Source organism: Cucumis sativus, chromosome 7 (genome assembly GCF_000004075.3).
Source record: "Cucumis sativus cultivar 9930 chromosome 7, Cucumber_9930_V3, whole genome shotgun sequence".
NCBI classification, from domain to species: Eukaryota; Viridiplantae; Streptophyta; class Magnoliopsida; order Cucurbitales; family Cucurbitaceae; genus Cucumis; species Cucumis sativus.
In genome coordinates this window covers 6,231,491-6,253,877 of record NC_026661.2, presented here as the reverse complement: position 1 = coordinate 6,253,877, position 22,387 = coordinate 6,231,491, and the positions used below count along the sequence as shown (strand labels likewise).

The 22,387-nt window shown below is 34.7% G+C and overlaps 1 protein-coding gene and 1 long non-coding RNA gene across 2 annotated transcripts; both read right to left on the bottom strand.

Moving 5' to 3' along the window:
- Positions 1-1,868: 1,868 nt before the first annotated feature.
- LOC101220553 lies at positions 1,869-10,623 on the bottom strand. The gene is made up of 3 exons (XM_031889264.1): positions 10,226-10,623; positions 2,962-3,029; positions 1,869-2,872 (listed from the first exon to the last, which is right to left on the bottom strand). The coding sequence occupies exons 1-3, from the start codon at positions 10,326-10,328 to the stop codon at positions 1,979-1,981; spliced, it is 1,065 nt and encodes a 354-aa protein (XP_031745124.1). The 5' UTR covers positions 10,329-10,623; the 3' UTR covers positions 1,869-1,978.
- Positions 10,624-19,932: 9,309 nt separating this feature from the next.
- On the bottom strand, positions 19,933-21,754 carry LOC116405039. The gene is made up of 4 exons (XR_004218100.1): positions 21,305-21,754; positions 21,138-21,208; positions 21,011-21,059; positions 19,933-20,289 (listed from the first exon to the last, which is right to left on the bottom strand). It is a non-coding gene; the product is annotated as an uncharacterized LOC116405039 (long non-coding RNA).
- Between the last annotated feature and the right edge of the window lie 633 nt (positions 21,755-22,387).

The window sequence follows — 22,387 nt, the reverse complement described above, 5'->3', positions numbered from 1 at the left end:
GTTATCTCGCCAAGGTCGAGAAAACTCTTCCTTGTCTATGTTAGCCACGTCTTTGCTACTTACCCTCTCAGGCAGTTAGCGACATACACTGACCAAGTGATGAATGTAGCTCACCTAACGCGATAAATATTATAAGCAAAACTTCTTATCAAGCATGAATCATAACACTAAACTACAAATAATACAAAGACAAATGAATAGTAAAGAGATAGATGGATTGAAAGGTATGTAAATATACATTGTATTAAAGAATGAAGGTCGTTGGCCATTGTACAATATGAACACATACAATGTAAAGAAATAAATGAAAAGAAAAGAAAAGACAATACAGGTTAGAGGGAGATGAGAATGAGATCTTCTTCACTCAGACTACAGGCTTTCACTCCATAAACTGACTGGAGAAAATAAAGAAGTGCTTTACAGATGGTGATAAGGTTAATCCTTGTCACCCACTCTTTAAGTTTTGGTCCATTAAGACCTTTATAACTTATATAGGTCTCTCTTTTCTCAGTAGTGATGAAGCTTCTTATATAGGCATATTTCGATGGAAATATATCATTTTGATCATGTCAGCGTCGAAAGTTGTCCTTTTCGTCAAGTCACATCACCCCAAATACTCTTTTTGTCTTCTAGCAAACCTCTTCTCACGTGGTGATTTGGCCTCCTTGCCTTGCCTCTACATGAGTTTCTCTCTGGTTTACTAGTTTATTCTTTTGTCAATAATCCTACGTTTAGACACTAAAATTAGAGTAAAGCAGGCATGAAGCTGATGTAAAATATATTTCTAAATAGTTATGTATTTACAACATAATCTATGTGTTTTGGCACACTTACCATGCATTTTGGTTCCATTATTCTACCTAAAAGAACATAATAACTTGTATTTATACAAGTTATCACACTACAATAACATAACAAGCTTCACAAATCTATAATTTTAAACCACTTGATTTATATTTCAAAAACTAAAGTGTGAAAAAAATCTTGGATCGATTGCAGCAGCAGAGATCGACGGACGGTGATGAAATAGCAATTGTACATAGCGGCAAATGGTGAACGATAGAAGCTCCAGCAGCGACAAGCTTGAAAGGAAGTGAGAACTCTTTTGAGAGATGGGAGAGGCAAATGCAAAATAAGAGGGTTTTGTTTGGGACCACAAAATCGTGTACCCTATACATGACTGCATACACAACTTCAATACCAAGTCCTGTATACTTAGTACACAATTTCCTGCATGGCATACATATGCAGATCAACACAGGTGAGCAGGCACGCATGAAGGTTGGTGAAGTGGCACAAAATTATAGACCAAATACACTACTTAGCTGTTAAATTGTGTGCCAGATATACAACTTTTGTTAATTGTGTTTGTTAACTGTGTTTCGTGTACACGACTTTATTGTCCTATTTTTGTCTATTCTTTCTTCCCTATCCTGTTTTTGTCAAAAACATATTACAATAACATTATGTTTAAAGAATCAAGATATTTAAATGACATACTGCAAACACAGACCTTATTCATCGTCAGTTAATTTGGTGGTTGGTTAGTTATATCTTCTCCTTAAACCAACATACTGGTTTTAGCTCCAAATTAGGCTAAAACTCAACCCGTCCATTCAATACATTACCAATGAAATGAATTTGATAGGTAAAATATTTAAGTAGCTAAGCTACATCTATCTTTGTTCGTGCCACTTCATGGTTAAGCCCCATGACAAACTCTTCCCACTTCTGTTTTTAAATATTTTTTATATTTCTGGTGTGATCAAGATGAGATCGAACAAAAATAGGTACATCCCTCATACGTACTTTTTCATTTACACTACACTACAATGGAGACCACACATTAAGCCAAAGGCTACTAGAAGTTAAAAACAAAAGAAGCTTCATCAATCCAGAATCAGACAGGCAAAACCCAAGACATTCATCGTTATATTGCTATATACTTATGGAAACAAAAGTAATCTCGTAATTAAGTTCAATTTTCACTGTCACTTATCTCAAAACAAGAACTTTTAGCTAAAGTCATCATTTCTTGAAACTTTTTACCTTTAGCATTACAAAGTGAAATTTCTGGCCTTCCCCCGATAGGAGAAATCCCAAGATTATATGAAGCCATCACCAGCCTTTTCCCAAGCTTAGATCTCTCATCCTTTTGAGGACATGGTTTAAATGGCACTTTCAAAGGTAACGAGCTTGGGCCTCTTCCCATATTCTTCATCTTCAAATACTCTCCTGGCTGACTTCGAGTAATATCATATCTTGATTGGTTTGAAATGCTGCTCTCTCTGTCATAGCTCGAAAAATATCTTTTTATGATACTAGAAACAGACATGGCTTCAGAGGACAACTCACTGTCCGTGGCTGCCTCTACCGATGAGGAGCTTGCCAACCTTTGTTTTGTAGTCCTCACTTCGTCAATTGACACACAATGGTATGACAATGTACCAATCAAACCATTGTGATTTTTCACATCTTTTATCAGACCCTCCGTATCAGAATTCTTTTCCATGTGTTCTAAAACCTGTTTTTTATTAGTTATTTTCCTCTTTCTCTTTGTATTCCAGGCTAAGATACCCCGGCCAACTAGCCTTGATAAGCAATTCTGCCTCTGGAACCTTTTTCTAGTATGTTTCTTGCCATTGATTCTGATTTTACTCTTGCAGGCAGTTCCCAAGTAACCTCGTCTTTCTGTAGGGTAAGTGACATAGTTTAGGTTGGGGGAACAATCGGCATTTTTGGGTATACAAGGCTCAATAAACCCATTCAAAGGCCGTGCTTTGACATGAAGAAACTGCATCACTTCCAGTCGGGAAGTGAGTTTCGTGAGCAACGTATCGGGCAAATGGTAGAAGTTCGAGTTTTGCTTCACCTAAAGAAATAGAAATGGCACAAATTAGAACAATGGCCTTAAATCTGATGTTGACCATGAGAACAAACAAAAACAATCTACAAACACACCATGAATCCATCCACCTTGATCTCTCCTATACTTGGGAAACAGTTAAAATGTACTCTCTCAACTTCCCCTGGAAAAAGTTTGAAATCAGCAGGCAAAACAGTAAATACATTATAGATTATAGACATTATGCACGCAACTTTGAATCTGAGGTGGCATAAGCCCACATGACATGCAAATGAAACCTTTCATCCTCGACTTAAACATCTGAGGGTCCCAAGTGCAGAAAAAATGTTAAGGATAAATGTGTTAGACCTCCAATTATTCATACATATCAAAGGAGGGGCAGAAAAGTAACTGGACAAATTATTAATGAAGAAGGAAAAAGAGGAGGAGATCGTGCGTGTGGGGCCTAGGCACAGAAATAAGAGAAAGATGAGAGAAGGAATATAAATAGGATTTTTAGGTCTAGGGGAGGTAGGTTTTATTTTATCCTGAAGTTGGTGGCTGCTTAGCCTAGGAGAATATCCAGTTTTTCCTATAGGAAGCTGGGTTTGTCTTTATTGTTCCTTGTTTTCTTGAATCTTTATGATTTCTGTACTCATTTTGGCTATATATAAATAAAGATAACAGAGGGCAGCCTCTTTTTTTTGCCATTGTAAGGGAGAAATAGTGAAGTAATCAAGTAGAATCCTTACATATTGGTATCAGAGCCTCCACACTGGGGGTGATCACGCGTCTGATGACTCAAAGACAGATAGAAGAACGGGTAGAAGGTACTGAAAATGAAATTATGAGTCTGAAGGAGATGATGCTGGAAATGAAGAAATCGATGGATCGAATGACGGACGAGCTGAGAGAATAAGAAAAAAGAAGAAGCAGGGACTACGGACGACCTCAGGTTGAAACTATAGGGAAAACTGGAAGAGGCCGGAACCACAGTCGAGTCGGGAGGAAGCAGCACAGACCGAAGTAAGTACAAAAAATTAGAAATGCCACTGTTTACAGGGGTGAACCCTGAATCCTGGGCGTACCGAGCAGAACATTTTTTTGATATAAATGATTTACCGGAAGCTGAGAAGGTCAAAGTAGCAGTCATGAGTTTTGGACAGGAAGAGGTAGACTGGTTTAGATGGAGTAATCGTAGAAAGAGGGTGGAATCTTGGGAAGACATGAAGGAGAGGATGTTTGATTTTTTTAATGATACGGGACAGCAGAGCTTGGGGGCAAGATTAATCTGTATTAAGCAAGAAGGCTCATACAACGATTATGTTAAGAAGTTTGTTACATACTCAGCCCCCCTCCCGGACATGGCAGAAAGTGTTCTGCTGGATGCGTTTTTAACGGGTCTGGAACCAGCACTCCAAGCGGAAGTAATCAGCAGACACCCTCAAACTTTAGAGGAGTGTATGAAGGAAGCTCAACTGGTGAATGATAGGAATATAGCATTAAAACTGGCGATGGAAGAGTTGGATATAGTTGAGCCTGAAAGGAATGAGAACAGCAGCAAATTTCAAGGAAAAAATGAGAAGGCAGAAAATAAAAAGACAGAGTTTGTTATGAAGCAGGTAACTATTCCATTGAAAAATGATTACCAAAAAAAAGATCCCCCAATTAAACAGCTGTCGGATACGGAATTTAGAGCAAGGCTGGATAAGGGACTTTGTTTCAGATGTAATGAAAAGTACTCCCTAGGCCATCGATGTAAAGGGAGAGAGAAAAGAGAGTTGATGCTCCTTATACTAAATGAGGAAGAAGACCACAAAAGGGAAGCGGATGCAGAGGATGAGGCAAGCGAAGTAATAGAACTGAATCATCTGGAATTGAATATGGATAACCCTATTGAATTGAGGTTGATCACGGGAGTTACATCAAAGGGAACGATGAAACTAAAAGGACATGTGAACGGAAAGGAAGTAGTTATTCTGATCGACAGCGGGGCGACCAATAACTTCATCAGCCAAGTTTTGGTAGATGAACTACAGCTGAGCATCGATCCGGGGACTCGTTTTGGAGTTACCATTGGGAATGGCAACCGATGTGAAGGAAGTGGGATTTGCAAGAGGGTGAAGGTGAAGTTGAAAGAGTTAACGATCGTAGCAGATTTCCTGGCGGTAGAGTTAGGAAAGGTAGACTTGGTGCTTGGGATGCAATGGCTAGATTCGACAAGGACCATGAAAGTTCACTGGCCATCCCTAACCATGACGTTTTGGACGAAGGGTAGAAGAATAATCTGTAAGACCCCCAATTATCCATACTTATAGGAGGAAGGGTAGAAAAGTAACTGCACAGGGAATTATTATGGAGAAATGATTGGAAGGACGTTCGTGAGTGGTAGGGCCCACTGGGCTGAGGAATATGTGAGTCTATAAATAGGATTATTAGGTTGGAGTAGCTAGGGTATTTTTATCTTTTAGGAGGTAGGGCTGCAGCAGCCACCAGGGTCTCTTAAAGCCAAGAGGCTGGTATGATCTTTTCTGGATTTTTCCTTGTTGTTTCTTGTTATTTCTTTTCATCTTGTGAATCTGGATCATTTGGCTCTATATATAAATAAAGTAAACCAGAGTACCGCCTCTGTTTAAGCCATTTATACAGTCCTTTCGGTCTAAATTATTGTTAGTATCCTAACATAATCCTAAAAGGTGACCCTTCTCTAACGAAGTCAGAATGTTCATTGAGAACCTTAGAGAAAATGTGGCAATCCGGGGACCAAGGATTCCTCTTGGAATTCCAAAATTATGAAGTGGACTATGAAGGAGAATCGGAAACAGAAGTCGAATTGAAAGGAAAGGAGGAAGGATTACCCATGGTTCAACGATTGCTCGAGCAATATACAGATGTCTTTAGGTTGCCCACGGGTTTACCTCCAAGGAGAGCCATAGACCATCGTATTCTGACCGTGGCCGATCAGAAACCAATTAATGTAAGACCATATAAGTATGGGCATGTACAAAAGGAAGAAATTGAAAAATTGGTGTTAGAAATGTTACAAGCTGGGGTGATTCGTCCAAGCCGCAGCCCATATTCGAGCCCGATCCTCTTAGTGAAGAAAAAAGATGGGGGGTGGAGATTTTGTGTAGATTACAGGAAACTCAATCAAGTAACGGTGGCTGACAAATTTCCAATCCCCGTGATTGAAGAACTCTTAGATGAACTTCATGGTGCGACAGTTTTCTCAAAGTTAGACCTTAAATCTGGATACCACCAGATTAGGATGAGGGAGGAAGATGTGGAGAAAACAGCTTTCCGCACGCATGAAGGACATTATGAGTTCTTGGTGATGCCTTTCGGCCTTACGAATGCTCCTGCCACCTTCCAATCTCTCATGAACGAGGTGTTCAAACCATTCCTTCGAAGGGGTGTCCTAGTTTTTTTTTATGACATTCTAGTTTATAGTGTGGACATAGATGAGCACATGAAACATTTAGGAATGGTTTTTGCTATCTTGAGGGACCATGAATTGTTTGCAAATAGATCTAAATGTGTCATTGCTCATTCCCAAGTTCAATATTTGGGACATCTGATATCCAGCAGAGGAGTGGAGGCTGATGAGGACAAGATTCGTAGTATGGTCAATTGGCCACGGCCGAAAGATATAACAGGGCTGAGGGGATTCCTTGGACTGACTGGGTATTATAGAAGATTTGTGAAAAGCTATGGAGAGATAGCTGCACCCTTAACCAAATTACTTCAGAAAAATGCATTCCATTGGAATGAGGAAGCCACAATAGCTTTTGACCAGTTGAAGCTAGCAATGACAACCTTACCTGTGTTAGCATTGCCGAATTGGTCTCAGCCCTTCACAATCGAAACTGATGCTTCAGGAGTAGGTTTAGGCGCAGTTTTATCACAAGAGGGTCATCCCATCGCATTCTTCAGCCAGAAACTGTCTCCAAGAGCCCAGGGTAAGTCGATCTATGAAAGGGAATTGATGGCGGTTGTCCTTTCGGTGCAAAAATGGAGGCATTATCTCCTGGGCAGAAGGTTCACAATTGTTTCAGATCAGAAGGCTTTGAAATTTCTGTTAGAACAGAGGGAAGTTCAACCTCAATTCCAAAAGTGGCTCACAAAACTTTTGGGATATGACTTTGAGATTTTATATAAGCCAGGTCTGCAGAATAAGGTTGCGGATGCTCTCTCAAGGATGGACCATTCGGTGGAGTTAAATACAATGACAACCACAGGCATAGTTGATATAGAGATAATAGAGAAGGAAGTCGAAAAGGATCAAGAACTTCAGAAAATTATTTCCGAACTTAAGGGAGAGGTGGATCAAGGTGGGAAATGCCAGTGGAACAATGGCAGACTGCTATATAAAGGAAGGATGGTGCTGCCGCGAAATTCTTCCCTCATTCCGAGACTTCTACACACGTTCCATGATTCCATATTAGGAGGGCACTCGGGGTTCTTGAGAACCTATAAAAGAATGAGTGGGGAACTATTTTGGAAGGGAATGAAGGCTGATGTCAAGAGATATGTGGAAGAATGTGACACTTGTCAACGTAATAAGTTCGAAGCTACCAAGCCTGCTGGAGTTCTGCAACCCATTCCTATCCCCGACAAGATATTGGAAGATTGGACCATGGATTTCATTGAAGGTCTGCCAATAGCAGGAGGTTACAACGTGATTATAGTAGTCGTCGACCGCCTAAGTACTCCTACTTCTTGCCTCTGAAACACCCGTACACAGTCAAGCAAGTGGCTTCCATTTTTTTGGAAAAAGTGGTCAGCAAACATGGAATACCCAAGTCCATTATTACCGACCGTGATAAGATCTTCCTTAGCAATTTCTGGAAGGAGTTGTTCACTACCATGGGCACAATTTTGGAGAGAAGCACGGCATTCCATCCCCAAACCGATGGACAAACCGAGAGAGTAAACAGATGCCTAGAGACCTATTTGAGATGCTTTTGCAATGAGCAACCGAAGAAATGGGATGGTATAACACAACCTTCCACGCGTCCACCAAAACTACTCCTTACCAATCTGTTTTTGGAAGAACTCCCCCGCCATTGTTGTCATATGGATGGAAGCAATCTCCTAACAATGACGTAGAAGTCATGTTGAAGGAGAGAGACTTAGCACTCAACGCACTGAAGGAAAACCTATGCATAGCTCAAAATAGAATGAAGAAATGGCAGATCGAAATCGCAGGGAGCTCAAATTCAAAATTGGTGATGAAGTGTATTTGAAACTACGACCCTATCGACAAAGATCACTAGCTAGGAAGAAATGTGAAAAGCTATCCCCAAAATTTTATGGGCCGTATGAGATTATTGAAGAGATAGGAGAGGTCGCTTATCGATTGAAAGTACCGCCAGAGGCCGCCATTCACAATGTCTTTCACGTGTCTCAACTGAAACTGAAGTTGGGAAAACAACATGTAGTCCAGCAACAACAACCTATACTAACTGAGGATTTTGAACTGCAATTATGGCCGGAAAACGTGTTGGGAATAAGGTGGAACTAGGAGCTAGGAGGCAATGAGTGGTTGGTCAAATGGAAGAACTTGCCAGACAGTGAAGCAACGTGGGAATCAGTTTACCTATTGAACCAGCAGTTTCCTCAGTTTCACCTTGAGGACAAGGTGAACTTAGAGCCACGGGTATTGTAAGACCTCCAATTATTCATACATATCAAAGGAGGGGCAGAAAAGTAACTGGACAAATTATTAATGAAGAAGGAAAAAGAGGAGGAGATCGTGCGTGTGGGGCCTAGGCACAGAAATAAGAGAAAGATGAGAGAAGGAATATAAATAGGATTTTTAGGTCTAGGGGAGGTAGGTTTTATTTTATCCTGAAGTTGGTGGCTGCTTAGCCTAGGAGAATATCCAGTTTTTCCTATAGGAAGTTGGGTTTGTCTTTATTGTTCCTTGTTTTCTTGAATCTTTATGATTTCTGTACTCATTTTGGCTATATATAAATAAAGATAACAGAGGGCAGCCTCTGTTTTTTGCCATTGTAAGGGAGAAATAGTGAAGTAATCAAGTAGAATCCTTACAAAATGATTTTGAAATGGTTAAAATTACTTTTGTTACATTCAAAATCACTCAAAGTCAGTCACTTTCATGTTTGGTTCTATAACTCCAAACATGTGTTCAGAATGATTTTAAACATGACAAATAGATATTTAGAAAGTGAATTTAGAACCTTAGTATCTAGAAAGAATTGCTTTCATCGAGTAAAAGAATACAAGGACATAAAAAATGTCGAACCCACCAAAATCTAACCTAACCATTTCAAAATCAATCCTAAACATTTAGAATCATTAAGAAAATTTTGACTTACAAGTCACGTGTTAACCTTATGTAATTCATACTTCAGAAGCCAAGCTTATGTTAGGTACCTGGATTGCTTATCTCACACTACAGCTACAGGTTTTTTAATTCTTAAGTCCACTAGCTAAGCTATACAATTTCCTGTTAAACAAGCGAAAGTTGAGGAAACTCACCGTCCATACAAACTTTCGTAAGTCATATAAACTCACAAACCAAACACATAGTACAGTAATCCTGAATTTTGCAACTTCTTCTTTTCTACAATTTCAACATATATAATATCTACAAAGCCAATCTTCCTAACTCCAAATGTCATACAAATCCAAACTTATTAAAACCATGATCCGTATCTTAGAATTAGCCTTTTTTCCCGAGAGAAAAAAAACATTAATAAAGAAGCCTGAACGAATAGACTAGGGAAATACAAAAAGGAAAGCTCAGGACAAAAGGAACTAAAACAGAAAACACAGAAAGTTAACTATAACAATACAATTATAAGAAAAATCTCCCATTCAGAAGAACGAGCGATAAATAATGACCAATAAAGTGTTTTCAAAACAGGAACATTAGACATTAAACATTGAACCTAACCAAGACCCTCAGGGCCATTTGGTAGTGTGTTTGCTTCGCGAAAATTGTTAACAAGAGGATGGAAACGAGAAACAGGAAAGTAACAAAAAGACCCAGAAATCACATCTTCAAACACAGAGAAAAATAAATATAAGCAATCATATATTCATAATGAACAGAAAAATGCAACTTTTAACTGGAAAGTAAGCAGCAGAAATGCCATCAATGTAGAAAAATGGGGAAGGACCCAGAATCTGAACAAGGCATAAAGAAAAACCTAAAAGGATTTGGTAGAGCTCTTTTAAAACCCAGAAAGATAAAAAAGTCAAAATCCTCAAATAGAATGAACAATCTTCTGAAATGGGGTTTTCCTCGGATAAAAGAGAGAAAAAGAAAAACGCCCACATAGCCACTTGTAATCGGAGTGAAAGAAGAGGAAAAGAGAAGAGAAGTTGTTTTTAATCAGTTTTTGGGCTCACTCTTTAAAGCTCCGGCGGCGATGTCCGGGGGAACGGCAACAGCCAGGCGGGTGCCGAAATCAGTATCGATAAAAACTGCAACTTCTAGCTCCGGAGCGGCCATTGCAGCGCCAGTGAGTGAAACCGTTACGAGTGGTGCGTCTTAAGCTTTTCGTAGGATGGCGGGTTGAAATGAAAAGAGTCGGATTTTAAAAAGTGGAGCCAATTGCAAGAATGGCAAAGGTAGCTTGGCCCAGCAGTACTAAAATTTGCAGAAATAGTAAAAGATGCACCCACATATTCACGGTCTCCCGTCTTGATTTCAATTGCACTTTTCTTTGATATTCATAATTATATCATTGCTAGTGATACTACTCGTTATCTTATGGCTATCTAATTGATGTTATACAACTCTTTTACTTTACTTTCATTCCTTCAATTCCAAAAAATTCTTTCTGTTCCTCACTTTTAATTAGTAGTTTTTGATTTGATTGTTATACAATACTCTTCTATTTTTATAGTTTTTTCTTTCTTTTTATCTCACATTTAGCATTTTCTAATATTGTCATTTAATTTACTTTTCATTGCCATTTCATTTCTAGATGAGCTTCTTCTATATCATTTCATTAGTATCTAATTGTGATTCATATTCAATTATTATCTTATATTATTAAGTTCTAATACTTCTTTCTAATTCATTTTTATTTTATTTTTAGATTGTTAAGAATACTAAGATTGAGGTGGGGAATGACAGACCAAAAAGAAATATATCAAATTGATACTAACTTGTTTGCGAGCCGAGATGAAAATATCAATCATTTCATTAAACAATCAATTTAGTTGACAATCAAATAGAAATCGCATATACTTGATATCGAAAGAAAGTCGGATATCAATTAAATAACAATCAAATCAAATATAAAATACTTAATATATTACGAAAATCAAGATAATCAATTATCATCCTATGATATGATGATCAAATAAAAGTTAGGTAGAATTCGGATATCACTCAAGTAATAATATTTTATACTACATACAAAAGTTCAGGCTTGTTTAGTTCTCACATCTTCTTGATTTATTCCTCTTCATTCTGTCTTATGGATCATTGTCCCTTACATTATTGATTTTTGTATTTTTAATATTAATTTTGAAGTGTCATATTACAATATATATTAAATAATGAATCATTTTAACTTAATTCTAATTCTGATGTAGTGTCTGTGCCCTTATTGCAAAACGATTTCTGCCTATTACACAACTATTTTTATGAAATAGTTTTTATTTCAAATATCATAGTTTTCTTTCCTCAAATATCAAATTTCTTTCTAAATTGCCACGAAATAGATTTTATTACAAACATCAATAATTTTCTTTCTCCAAATATCAAATTTTTTCCTAAATTTCAATGATTTCCTAAAAGAAAAATAATTTGATTTTTATGATTTCCTAAAAGGAATTATTTTTGAAAAAAAGAAACAAAAGACCTAACTAAGATAAAACCCTAACTTATTTCCTAGCTTTCATTTGTTATCGAACAAATATTTAGAAAAAATGCAACAAAGTCGGTGATCCAAAATTCTACTCTCTCATCAATATTCCATGGAAAATGTATTATTCTTTCTTTTTTATGCCATTTTTAAATTCACATGTTTACATTACAAAAAAAAACATGTATAAATTGTCGATTTTTCTTTATGAGTACAAATGTAGTGAATGTTATTGGAGCATTATTGAACGTCAAGATATTTTTTTAAACATTTTTTAGTGTGTTTATTATATAGTACCTGACGCCCCCCTATATAAAACTTTTGGATCTGCCACTATCTATTACCCTACAAAATCCTCCTCAATAAGGATTGTTGGATGAAGAAGAAGAAGACAAATGATTGGTTCTGAAATCGTAAAGAATATATCGGAGACGTGGTTGCTGTAGTCTAGGGTTTTTTGTCACTGCCACTTCCATTAGAGAAACAGGTCACACATGATGCACGTGCTTCGTCTGTTAATCCATTAACAATGGCAACATAGGGGAACTCATGATTGACAATTTTATTCCGTTGAGGTTTTGTTAAGGATTCGACAAATCACTCATTTATTCTATCAATTAATTAAGGGCTTTTTTTTCAAAAATATAACAAATTGATAAAATATTTGCATCGTATATATAAAACAATTTTGAAAAAGGAAAAAGCTCACAGACCCACAATGGAAAATACCAAAAATACCACAGTCAACACGCGTTTAATCGACCACACCTGTGCGCGAGTAATACTCTTCTAAACAATCATTTACTATAATCTAAATGAATGATCTACGATCATTTAGGTCATGGTACACGATCTTGTAGTTATTTTTAACAATGAAGAAAAAGACTTCAAATTTAAATGATCGTATTGACCATGGCAAACAATCGTGCGTTAATCAAGGAAAACAATCGTATTGATTATGATAAGTGATCATATGAAACCTCGTGTTCGGAATATAATGGTTGAATTTTGAAAATAAGTATTTTGTTTAATCGCATAGGCTAGGTGTTTTGATGAAGGAAAAGTATTTTGAAGATATACGATAAGAGTGAGTGTTTTGAAGCTCTTCACGGGGAGAAGAATATAGTGAGAATGACAGATTAGGCAATTTGGAACATGTCGTAAGATGAAGATATGCGATAAAAGATAGAAATTTTATGAGGAATTTTCTATTAGTGCTTCATCAGTGGGTTGCGTGTCAAGTTTGAGTTCAAGTATGTTTGTGAGAAAGATTAAGCTTACACATGTACCACTTGTGGAAGGAGCTGGAAAGTTGGTATGAGATTAGAAGTGACAAATCCATGTTGAAAATAAGTATAAATAGAGAAGTAAAGTCAGAAATATGAAGAAAAAAAATTGAATTTATTTAAGTGTTATTCAACTAAGAAGATGAGTCATTAGGCGAGAAGTGACGTCTAAAGCTATCCAAGGGGAAACTAAGTTCGTGAGTGAATTTCTAGAAGTGTTTGTAATTTAAAAGTTTTCATTGAATTTCATAATGTTTTATAAACGATTATTATGAATGAAAGCATATGTTTTGATTCAAGTAAAGTTTATGTGTTTAAATGAATATGAAGTTGTGTTTAAACCTTTAGCCTTGTTCTTATCATTGAGCTAACAGTTATATGCACATAAAGAGTAAAGGCATCGATTTAGAAAAGGTCAACATTGTGAAATGAGACAGGACAATGCATAAAAGATGTGTATTGAGTTTCGGCCTGAGCAATAAGGAAGAAACCAAGATATTTTTAGATGTTGTTCAAATTAGTCTAAACGCGAGGACGATGAGTCTTAGTGTAGGAAATGGTTTTAGATTTCTCAGCGAAAGGACATTGAGACTAATTAATGAGTGTTTCTTCAATTTGATGTATTTGTGAAATGAGGCGATGAGCCTGTTTTAATGAAACGATTATATCTATGAAATGTGTTTCCAAAAGGTTTTCATAAAACTTCACTATGTCCTTTGACTTATGTTTTAAGTTTTCTTTCCCCAAATTTCAGCCATTAAGGCTAAATTGAGAAAGGAACGAGAAGGTTACTAGGCGAGGAGGCGTTGCAAGACATTTAGTTCAAGTTGTTTTAGTTTTGTAGTTTTTAAAGTTTTGGTTTGTAAAGTTTGATGTAGTACTCATAGTTTAAGTTAATAGGAGAAGTTTATGTTAGTTCCACTAGGTTACGTTAGTTAATAAAAGAAGTTTGATGTAGTACTCAAATAGGTTCAAAAAAATCTAACAAAAAATGATGAAAAAGAAATAGGAGATTTAAATAGTGAAATAAATCATTTACAAATAGAATAAAGAAAAATCTGGAAAAAAAGAAATTACAAAAATAGAAGAAGAAGAAAGAGAAGTGACAAATGATAAACGCAAATTTTGAAATTATGAAAATATTTTAGTGACTTCATGAACTTTTGTTCTTTTGTTATACGAGTCGTAAATATTTTTGGATTTTATTATATTTAATTTAATTAAATTAATGAATAAATTAAAGAATGAATAATTGATAATCAAATTAAGAAAATGGAAAAGGGAAGAAAAAAACATAAGTGGATTTGAGGATTAGAGAGAGAGAAAGGGAATTTGGCATCCAAACCAAATTCATATGATTTTTCTGTTTTAGGAGTCATTTCTTTGTAAAACACTAGAAATCACTAAAGTTTTCTTCATACCCCAAACGTTTTTCTTTTCTCTCTACAATCTTTTTCAAATAATCATGTCAGTTGCATATTTATAGTGAAAAAAAGAGAGAAACTTTGTTAAATTTTGGAATATAAAAAATTAAATTTAATTGTATAAATTAAATTCATTTATTAGAAACTTCAAATTGGATTAAAATCATCCAACACAGATATTGTTTCATCACATTTAACACTTAGGAAAATTATGTTTCTTAAATTTAATAAATTTATTGCATAGTTAAAATCCAAAACTCATCACTTTTGGTATCTTTAAAACTTTTATGTTCAAGTTGAGACACAAAAACAAGATTACTAAATAAATTAAGAGAAGAACGAGTTTTGAGATTTTGTTCGGGATTGTCAAGAATTAAATCTTTGGGATGGGATGAAACATATCTCCACTCTTTAGGTAAGGATGAAGAACCATCTTCTTTCTTTTCTATAATCTTCACATCTTGCATACTTGGAACTATTTTTTTGTCTTTGTCATTAATTAATAAGTAAATCTCCAAAATCTTTTTCTAAATCATCACTACAAATAGACTCATTGGAAACATTATTCCAAGATTCATCAAATACAACATGTATAGATTTCTCAATAACTAAAGTTTTCTTATTGAAAACTCTATAGGTTTTACTAGTAGAGGAATCTCCTAGAAAAATACCAGCATCATTCTTAGAATCAAATTTTCAAAGTTTTTTCTGTGTTATTCAAAATAAAACATTTATAACCAACAATTTTGAAATACTCAATATTTGGAATTTTGTCATGCCAAAGTTCATAAGGAGTTTTATCTAAAGAGAGTCTAACTAAAACTCTATTTGAAACATAGCAAGCGTGTTAACGGCTTCCGCCCAAAAAATATTTAGGTAAACCATACTCATTCAACATTGATCTAGCAAATTCTTGCAAAGTACGATTTTTCCTTTCAACTACACCATTTTGTTGAGGAGTTCTTGGAGAGGAAAAATTATGGGAAAAACCATTTTCTTCACAAAAAGCTTTAAAAGCATCATTATCAAATTCTCCTCCGTGATCACTCCTAATTTTGGAAATAAAAAATCCTTTTTCATTTTGTACTCTTTTTGCAAAACTAATAAAACTTTTCAAAGCATCATCCTTATGTTTTATCATCAAAACCCAAGTAAATCTAGAAAAATCATCAACTATCACAAAAGCATAATAATTTCCTCCATAGCTAGCAATTCTAGAAGGGCCAAATAAGTCCATGTGTAATAGTTGTAAGGGTCTAGTAGTAGAGATCACATTTTTAGATTTGAAAGAGGACTTAGTTTGCTTACCCATTTGACAAGCATCACAAACTTTGTCTTTTTCAAATTTAAAACTAGGAAGACCTCTAACCAAACAATTTTTAGAAATATTTGAAATTAAGTGCATGCTAGCATGTCCTAGTCTTCTATGCCATAACCAAGAATCATTATGCAAAACCGAAAGACATTTATCAATAATAGGATAATCATTCAAATCAAGAGTGTACACATTTTCATCCCTATTTCCAACAAACAAAACTTTTCTATCACTAACATTTTCAATTATGCAATTTCTTTTATCAAATATTACTCTAAATCCTTTATCACACAATTGACTAATACTAAGCAAATCATGCTTTAAACCATCAACCAAATGAACATTTTCAATCAAAGTAGATGAATCATTTCCTATATTACCCTTACCAATTATTTTACCTTTCTTGTTGTCACCAAAGGTTACCATGCCTCCATTCTTTTTGGAGAAAGAGATAAGCTTGGATCGGTCTCCCGTCATGTGTCTTGAGCAACCACTATCCAAGTACCATTTTTTTTCTTGGAGGCTTTCAAACAAACCTAAAAACAACTAAGTTCAAGTTTGATCCTTTGGTACCCATACTTGTTTGGGTCCTAGAATGTTAGCATTTACATATTTAGGGATCCATTTGATTATTCCATAGACATTACAAGCATTGGATCTAGATAGGTAACAAGAATAAGCTTTATGTCCATACTTGCCACAAGAAAAACAAACAACATTATGCAAAGATTTATTTTTCATAACAAATTTATGTACTCTACTTTTATTGGAGAAATTCTTCCTTGGAGCAATGTAAAACTTTGCTCTTTGCGAAAAATTTCTTCTTGAATAAGTATTTTGAGCATACTTCAATTTAAAGCATTTAGGTCTAATGTGACCTTCAACACCACAATTATGACATATGGGTACAAAACTAGATTTAACATGATTAGACACATGATTAGACATGTTAAACTTAGGCACAATAGGTGATGCTTTAACGAATGTAGTTTTAGAACTTGAAGGAGTAGATGGTTCATCAATATAGCCTAAAACTCTCTTATCACAATAAGATTTTCCTACTTTTATAATTTTGTCCAATCTTTGAGCACCTATTGTCAACTTTTTAATAGTTTCTTTGGCTTTATCAAGATCTTTTAAAACATTTAGTTCATTTTCTTTAAGCACTTTAATCAAGTTATCTTTTTCACAACTATTGTGCTCAAGAAATCTAACTTTATCAAGCATAGCATCTTTCTTATCTCAAACATGCTTATCACTAGAGACATTCAATTCTTCAATTTGCTCAACATTTTCATTCTCTTTAAAGCAAGCAATTGTATCAAGTAAAAACTTATTTTCACTAATTAAAACATTGTATTTCTTCTTAAACACAACATACTTAGAACTAAGTTTTTTTAGATCATTTTGCATGCTTTCAAAATTTTCAAATAATTCATCAATAGAAGGAGGTTCTAGAATTACCTTATCATCATGTTCATCTTCTTTGTCACTATGAGCCATGAGACCAAGGTTTGTCATTTCTTCAACTTCACTTTCACTTTCGCTACTATCATCCCAAGTAGCCTTCATTGCCTTCTTCTTGGATTTCTTAGATGATTTGAGGAGAGGATTTCTTAGATGATTTGAGGAGACCAAGGTTCATTCTTTTTGCTTTTCTCACTTTTTGACTCTTTTTGGGTTGATAGGTGTTTCTTGAAATATTTCTTCTTTTTTATGAAATTTTTGTACTTATGTGAGAAATAAGCAATGTCATAGACATCAAGGTCATCCTCATCTTCGGGATCAACTTCCAAGGAGATGGTCTTTAGTGCAATGCTCTTCTTCATTTTGGACTCATCCTTCAATTGCTCCTTCATAATGATCTCATGAGTCATGAGTGAGCCAATAAGTTCCTCTAGTGGAAGTTTGGTGAGATTCTTTACTTTTTAGATTGTCGTTACCTTAGCTTCCCAAGTCTTAGGTAGAGACCTTAGAATTTTTCTAACATTTTTTTAAGTTGTATAAACTTTACCAAGACCCTTCAAAGCATTTATAATGTTAGTAAATCTAGTAAACATATCGGTGATAGTCTCATTAGCATCCATCTTAAATAATTCATAATTATGAACAAGCATGCTAATATTAGACTCTTTAACTTGATTTGTTCCTTCACGAGTAATTTCAAGAGTATTCCAAATTTCTTGAGTGGAAGAACACATGGATATTCTATTAAATTCATCTTTACTCAAGGCACAATACAAACAATTAATAGTCTTAGCAATAAAAGAACACTTTTTCATTTCATTTTTATCATACTCTTCTTCTAATTTAGGCTTATCAACATTATCAACTTTCTTCATGGGTACGTAAGGACCTTTAGCAACAATTAACCACAAATTATAGTCAATAAATTGCAAATAAATTTTCATTCTAACTTTTCAATATGCATATTTGAAGCATCAAAATAAGAAGGTCCAGAAGTAGATTAACCTTCAACAATCTCATTTTCCGATAGGTTTGCCATAATGCTCTAACAATAAAGTTTATCAAGAAATTAAAATTTCAAGATGAGCAACTTCGACAGCCCTAGAGAGAATGAATAGGGTTTAATTAAACTTTTTTAACAAATAAACCTAAATTAAATTAATTAGATAATTTTTAAAATTAAAAAAAAAAAGAATCTTTCTAAAATATGTTAAATAACAAGATTGGTAAAAAGATAAGAATGGGAGCATGCAATCAAACTCAACCAACAAGAATATATAATTAAAATTAAATGCAAAAATAATTAGAAAAGAGTTAGAGAAGAAGACATCGTAATTTTATAGTGGTTCGGTTAAACTCAACCTACATCCACTTTTCCAAGCACCTCTTGGGATTTTGATTGAAACTCTTCTTTTGACTCTTTCCATGGATTAGAGTTGAACCGCTACTTGCTCTTTTTTCTGGTTCAAAAGCAAGCTTGATCCTTTCCACAGGTTTGGATCCAACCGTTACATTATGTTGAAGTTTTAAATCACACACAAAAGAAAACTCTCTAAAAGAGTGAGTATACAATTTGAAGCTCCCAATCATATCCTCACAATACAATAAGAATTCTCTCAAAGACAAGATGAAAAGAATAAAAATTGGAAGTTTTAGAGAGAATAACAATGTTGGCTTTTGCACATTTTGAGGATTGTAAAGTTTAATAATGTTGTTTAAAATTTGGAGAAAATGAAGTATTTAAAAAGAGGAAAAAGATAAATTCAAAATCATTTTGAGTCATTGGATGCAAGTAAAAGAAAAATGAATTGTTGAAATTTAAATTCAATTAGTCGTTAGACACAATACGAATAATAATATATTTCAAAATACTTTGTTTAAAACTCAATAAAACAATTTCACCATTTTTTTAAAAACAAAACTAGTCATTAGACACAAAGATAAATAGTAATATTAAAGTCATTTTCTTTTTAAATTCGTTTTTTCTATAAAAGTCAATAAAATAAAACCAAAAGTCACATTTTTTTCTGCAAGTGGCTTTCACTACTAGGTTCAAATTGAATACTTGGCTACCACGTCACCATCTCGGGTAATTTTATGTTAATCTTCTATTAACAATATTTTTTTTCGTTTGAACTTTGATTTGGGTGATTCAAGAGGCGTCAGAATCATTGTTCCAAACTCTATGTTATGGACTATTCAAAATAATAAAATTGTCAATAAAAAATCAGATTTGTTATCATCAAAACATCAATTAATTAAATATTTTAAAATTAATTAATTTGAGTTAAAGGGCCAAAAATGCAACAAAAAAATCCAACTTTGAATTGTCATAAGACGCGTTTACCCTGTAATTTCTCATACAATTTGAAGAACAAAGTAGGCATACATTTGTAAATTGATCTATATATTGATAATGATAGTTAAATTGCATTGTCAAAGCAAGTAAATGTTTTACAAGAATCCATTACATCACAAATTACAATAAAATACATGACACATGTATTTAACAAAAAAATGTGAAAGCTAATATATCCATTTTAACATGTTTCTATGCTCCACGAACTCTTTCAAAACCTACAAAAGTGTTGGAAATGAACGCTGAGTACATGTCAATATTGAAGATTTCTTGCAATGTAATTTTTTACCAATACAAAATGTTGTAACATTATCCAAATTAACAAGCACACACGATCAACATAATAAACACACAAAAAAATTTATAAATACATATAACTCAATCGAATCTATAAAGATCTTAACAACAAGATTATATGTAACAACCCAACTTTTCTAACTAAATCGAAGTCGTTAGTTTAACACAAATACTTGAGTTTACACAAAATACGAAATTCAATTAAATTTAAAGTCTCAACAAAACAAAATTTATGTTTGGGCCCGATTTAAAATAACCAAACTTTCAAGAAAAACTTATAAATTTTCAGTTTTTGAATACAGTTAAATCTCAAATTTTCTAAACAGTCTCAAGTACGAAACAAAACAAAAAGATAAATCATCAAGCGGAAGCGAATTTAAAATGTCCCCTATGGCGATCACGTTTCCTTCTTGCCCCTCGTCGATCTGCCACCCTTGTTTCCTTTGCCTGAAAAATTTAAAAACATACTCAGTAAGAGACCCACTATTGGTCCTGTTAGGGGAAAAATAAACTGTTAACTTCCTATTGGGGCACCCTGCACAGTCACAGTTTTGTAATCCCGTAGAATACACATAATCGGTCTAACGCCCCGAGGGACGTACATATCATTCTAGTGTTCTGCAGAAAACATAAATCGGTCTAGTGCTTCCGAAGAATGCACAACAGGTGGTGATCCCATAGGACACCTGCAAGGTACTACCCTATAGATAAAGTTAAAATTTTTCCCTCAGTCACAATCTAACATTTTTAATCAATCAACCAAATTTGCAGATCAAGCTACCACTATTTCATTCTCTGAGTTCAACACATTTACAGTCAATTTATGCAATCCAACACCTAGTCAACATTATTATAAAGGTTCCTCAACGAATAAATTTGCACATAGCATCGCTCTTCTCCATTCAATCAATTCAATTTAGTTCATCAACCACATAACACTACCTATGCCCTAACATAACAACCATAAACCATAACTCAATCAGTCCAATCATCATAACCAACCAAGTAAGTATACGTATCAGTTAGTTTTCATCTCTGTTCAAGAAAATACAGTCAATTAAATATAAGATTTGCATTTGCATATCAGATAGTCCATCCCAGTTTAGCGGGGTCCATGTAGACAATACCTCTCAATTTCATAGTTGAGTCCAATAGTAGGAACCCTTACCTTGATTTTATGCAAGATCCTTGATCGAACTAATTCCAACAATCAAATCCTAAACATAAATAAATAGAAGGTTAGCATCTTCAAATAATCTATCCAACTCAACCAAAAGTGAGTTGTCACTTATTACCTCAAATGGGGAGACGAATCCAACTCAACCTATTACAAACCAAGGATCCGCTCACTAACCTCAATTAGTACCTTCAAGGATGAAGTGTTTCTCCAAGCAATTAGATCCAACAATATAATTTATCAATAGTCATGAAAAAACAATTAAATCCCCAAATTCATCCTTACCAACAACAATTATGGCAACTCACGACAAGGTAAAAGTTGCAGCGGCGTACGAACAAAAAAATCACACAATGTGTAGAACCGATCCGGCGACTTCACAAACTGGGACGAACGGAGACAGAGGGTCATAGAAGTTTGGGATGACTCGCGGCGGTACGGAACGAGGAGAAGAGATCGGACGGTATGAACAGTCGGCAGCCTTGCAGATGGAGTTTAGGTGTTCGGTCGGGTTCGGCTTCAACGGGGAGACGGCAGTTTGCGGGGACCAGAATTGCGGCGACGGCCTTGGCGGAGGAACAGAATCACGGCGACGGCTTTGGCGGAACGTCTGCGGACGGTCAGCGGCTGCTAGAGTGAACGGGGAAGAAGAGAGGGAGAGGGGTGGTCGGCGGCTCGGGCAAGATGAAGGAGAAAACGAAAAGAAAAAAAAAATGAAAAGGAGGGGGGGTTGCGCGCGCGGGAGGAAGAAGAAAAGAAATTAAAATTTCATTTTCTTCCTCTTTTTTTTATAAATATTAATAATAATAATAATAATAATAATATATTATTATTATTATATTATTAACTTTTCTACTTTCACTTCTTTTCCTTCCCATTAAATAGATTTCTTTTCTAAGCCAAAAGCAATAAAGTAACACCCAACAAAATTTAGAAGTCCTAAAAATAGAGCAATCCGATTAAAATTAATTATCTTAGACTTCGGGGTGTTACATTATAGGACAACAAGTAAACTTATCAATTCAACAAAGTTCAAATTTGAAAATGAGATATGAAAAAACCCATAAAAATATGAGTAATTGAAGTTTACATAGCTATTATAAAAATATGAGTAATTGAACTTATAAATCTAGTAACAAGTACCTTATTCTGGGGATATTATTGGATGTGGCCCGTTTTATAGTTGTTGCAATAATTATCTTGTAAAGTGTTACAAATGATGTGATCCCAAATTGTTCATGTGGAGACATGTGAATAGAGGCATCCTTATGCTAAGAGTTTGTATAAAACTAGACCAAGAAATTTGTCACTCTTAAATTTTAACGTCGTTTACTATTTAAGACTACTATTTCATTACCATGACCTAGG

Excerpts from the sequence above, each read along its gene's own strand:
- LOC101220553 (XM_031889264.1), bottom strand. The coding sequence starts at position 10,328 with ATGGCCGCTCCGGAGCTAGAAGTTGCAGTTTTTATCGATACTGATTTC. Across the intron at positions 3,030-10,225 it reads CGCCGCCGGAGCTTTAAAGA|GGGAAGTTGAGAGAGTACAT; the intron begins GTGAGCCCAAAA and ends AACTTTTTCCAG. Across the intron at positions 2,873-2,961 it reads TCAAGGTGGATGGATTCATG|GTGAAGCAAAACTCGAACTT; the intron begins GTGTGTTTGTAG and ends CTATTTCTTTAG.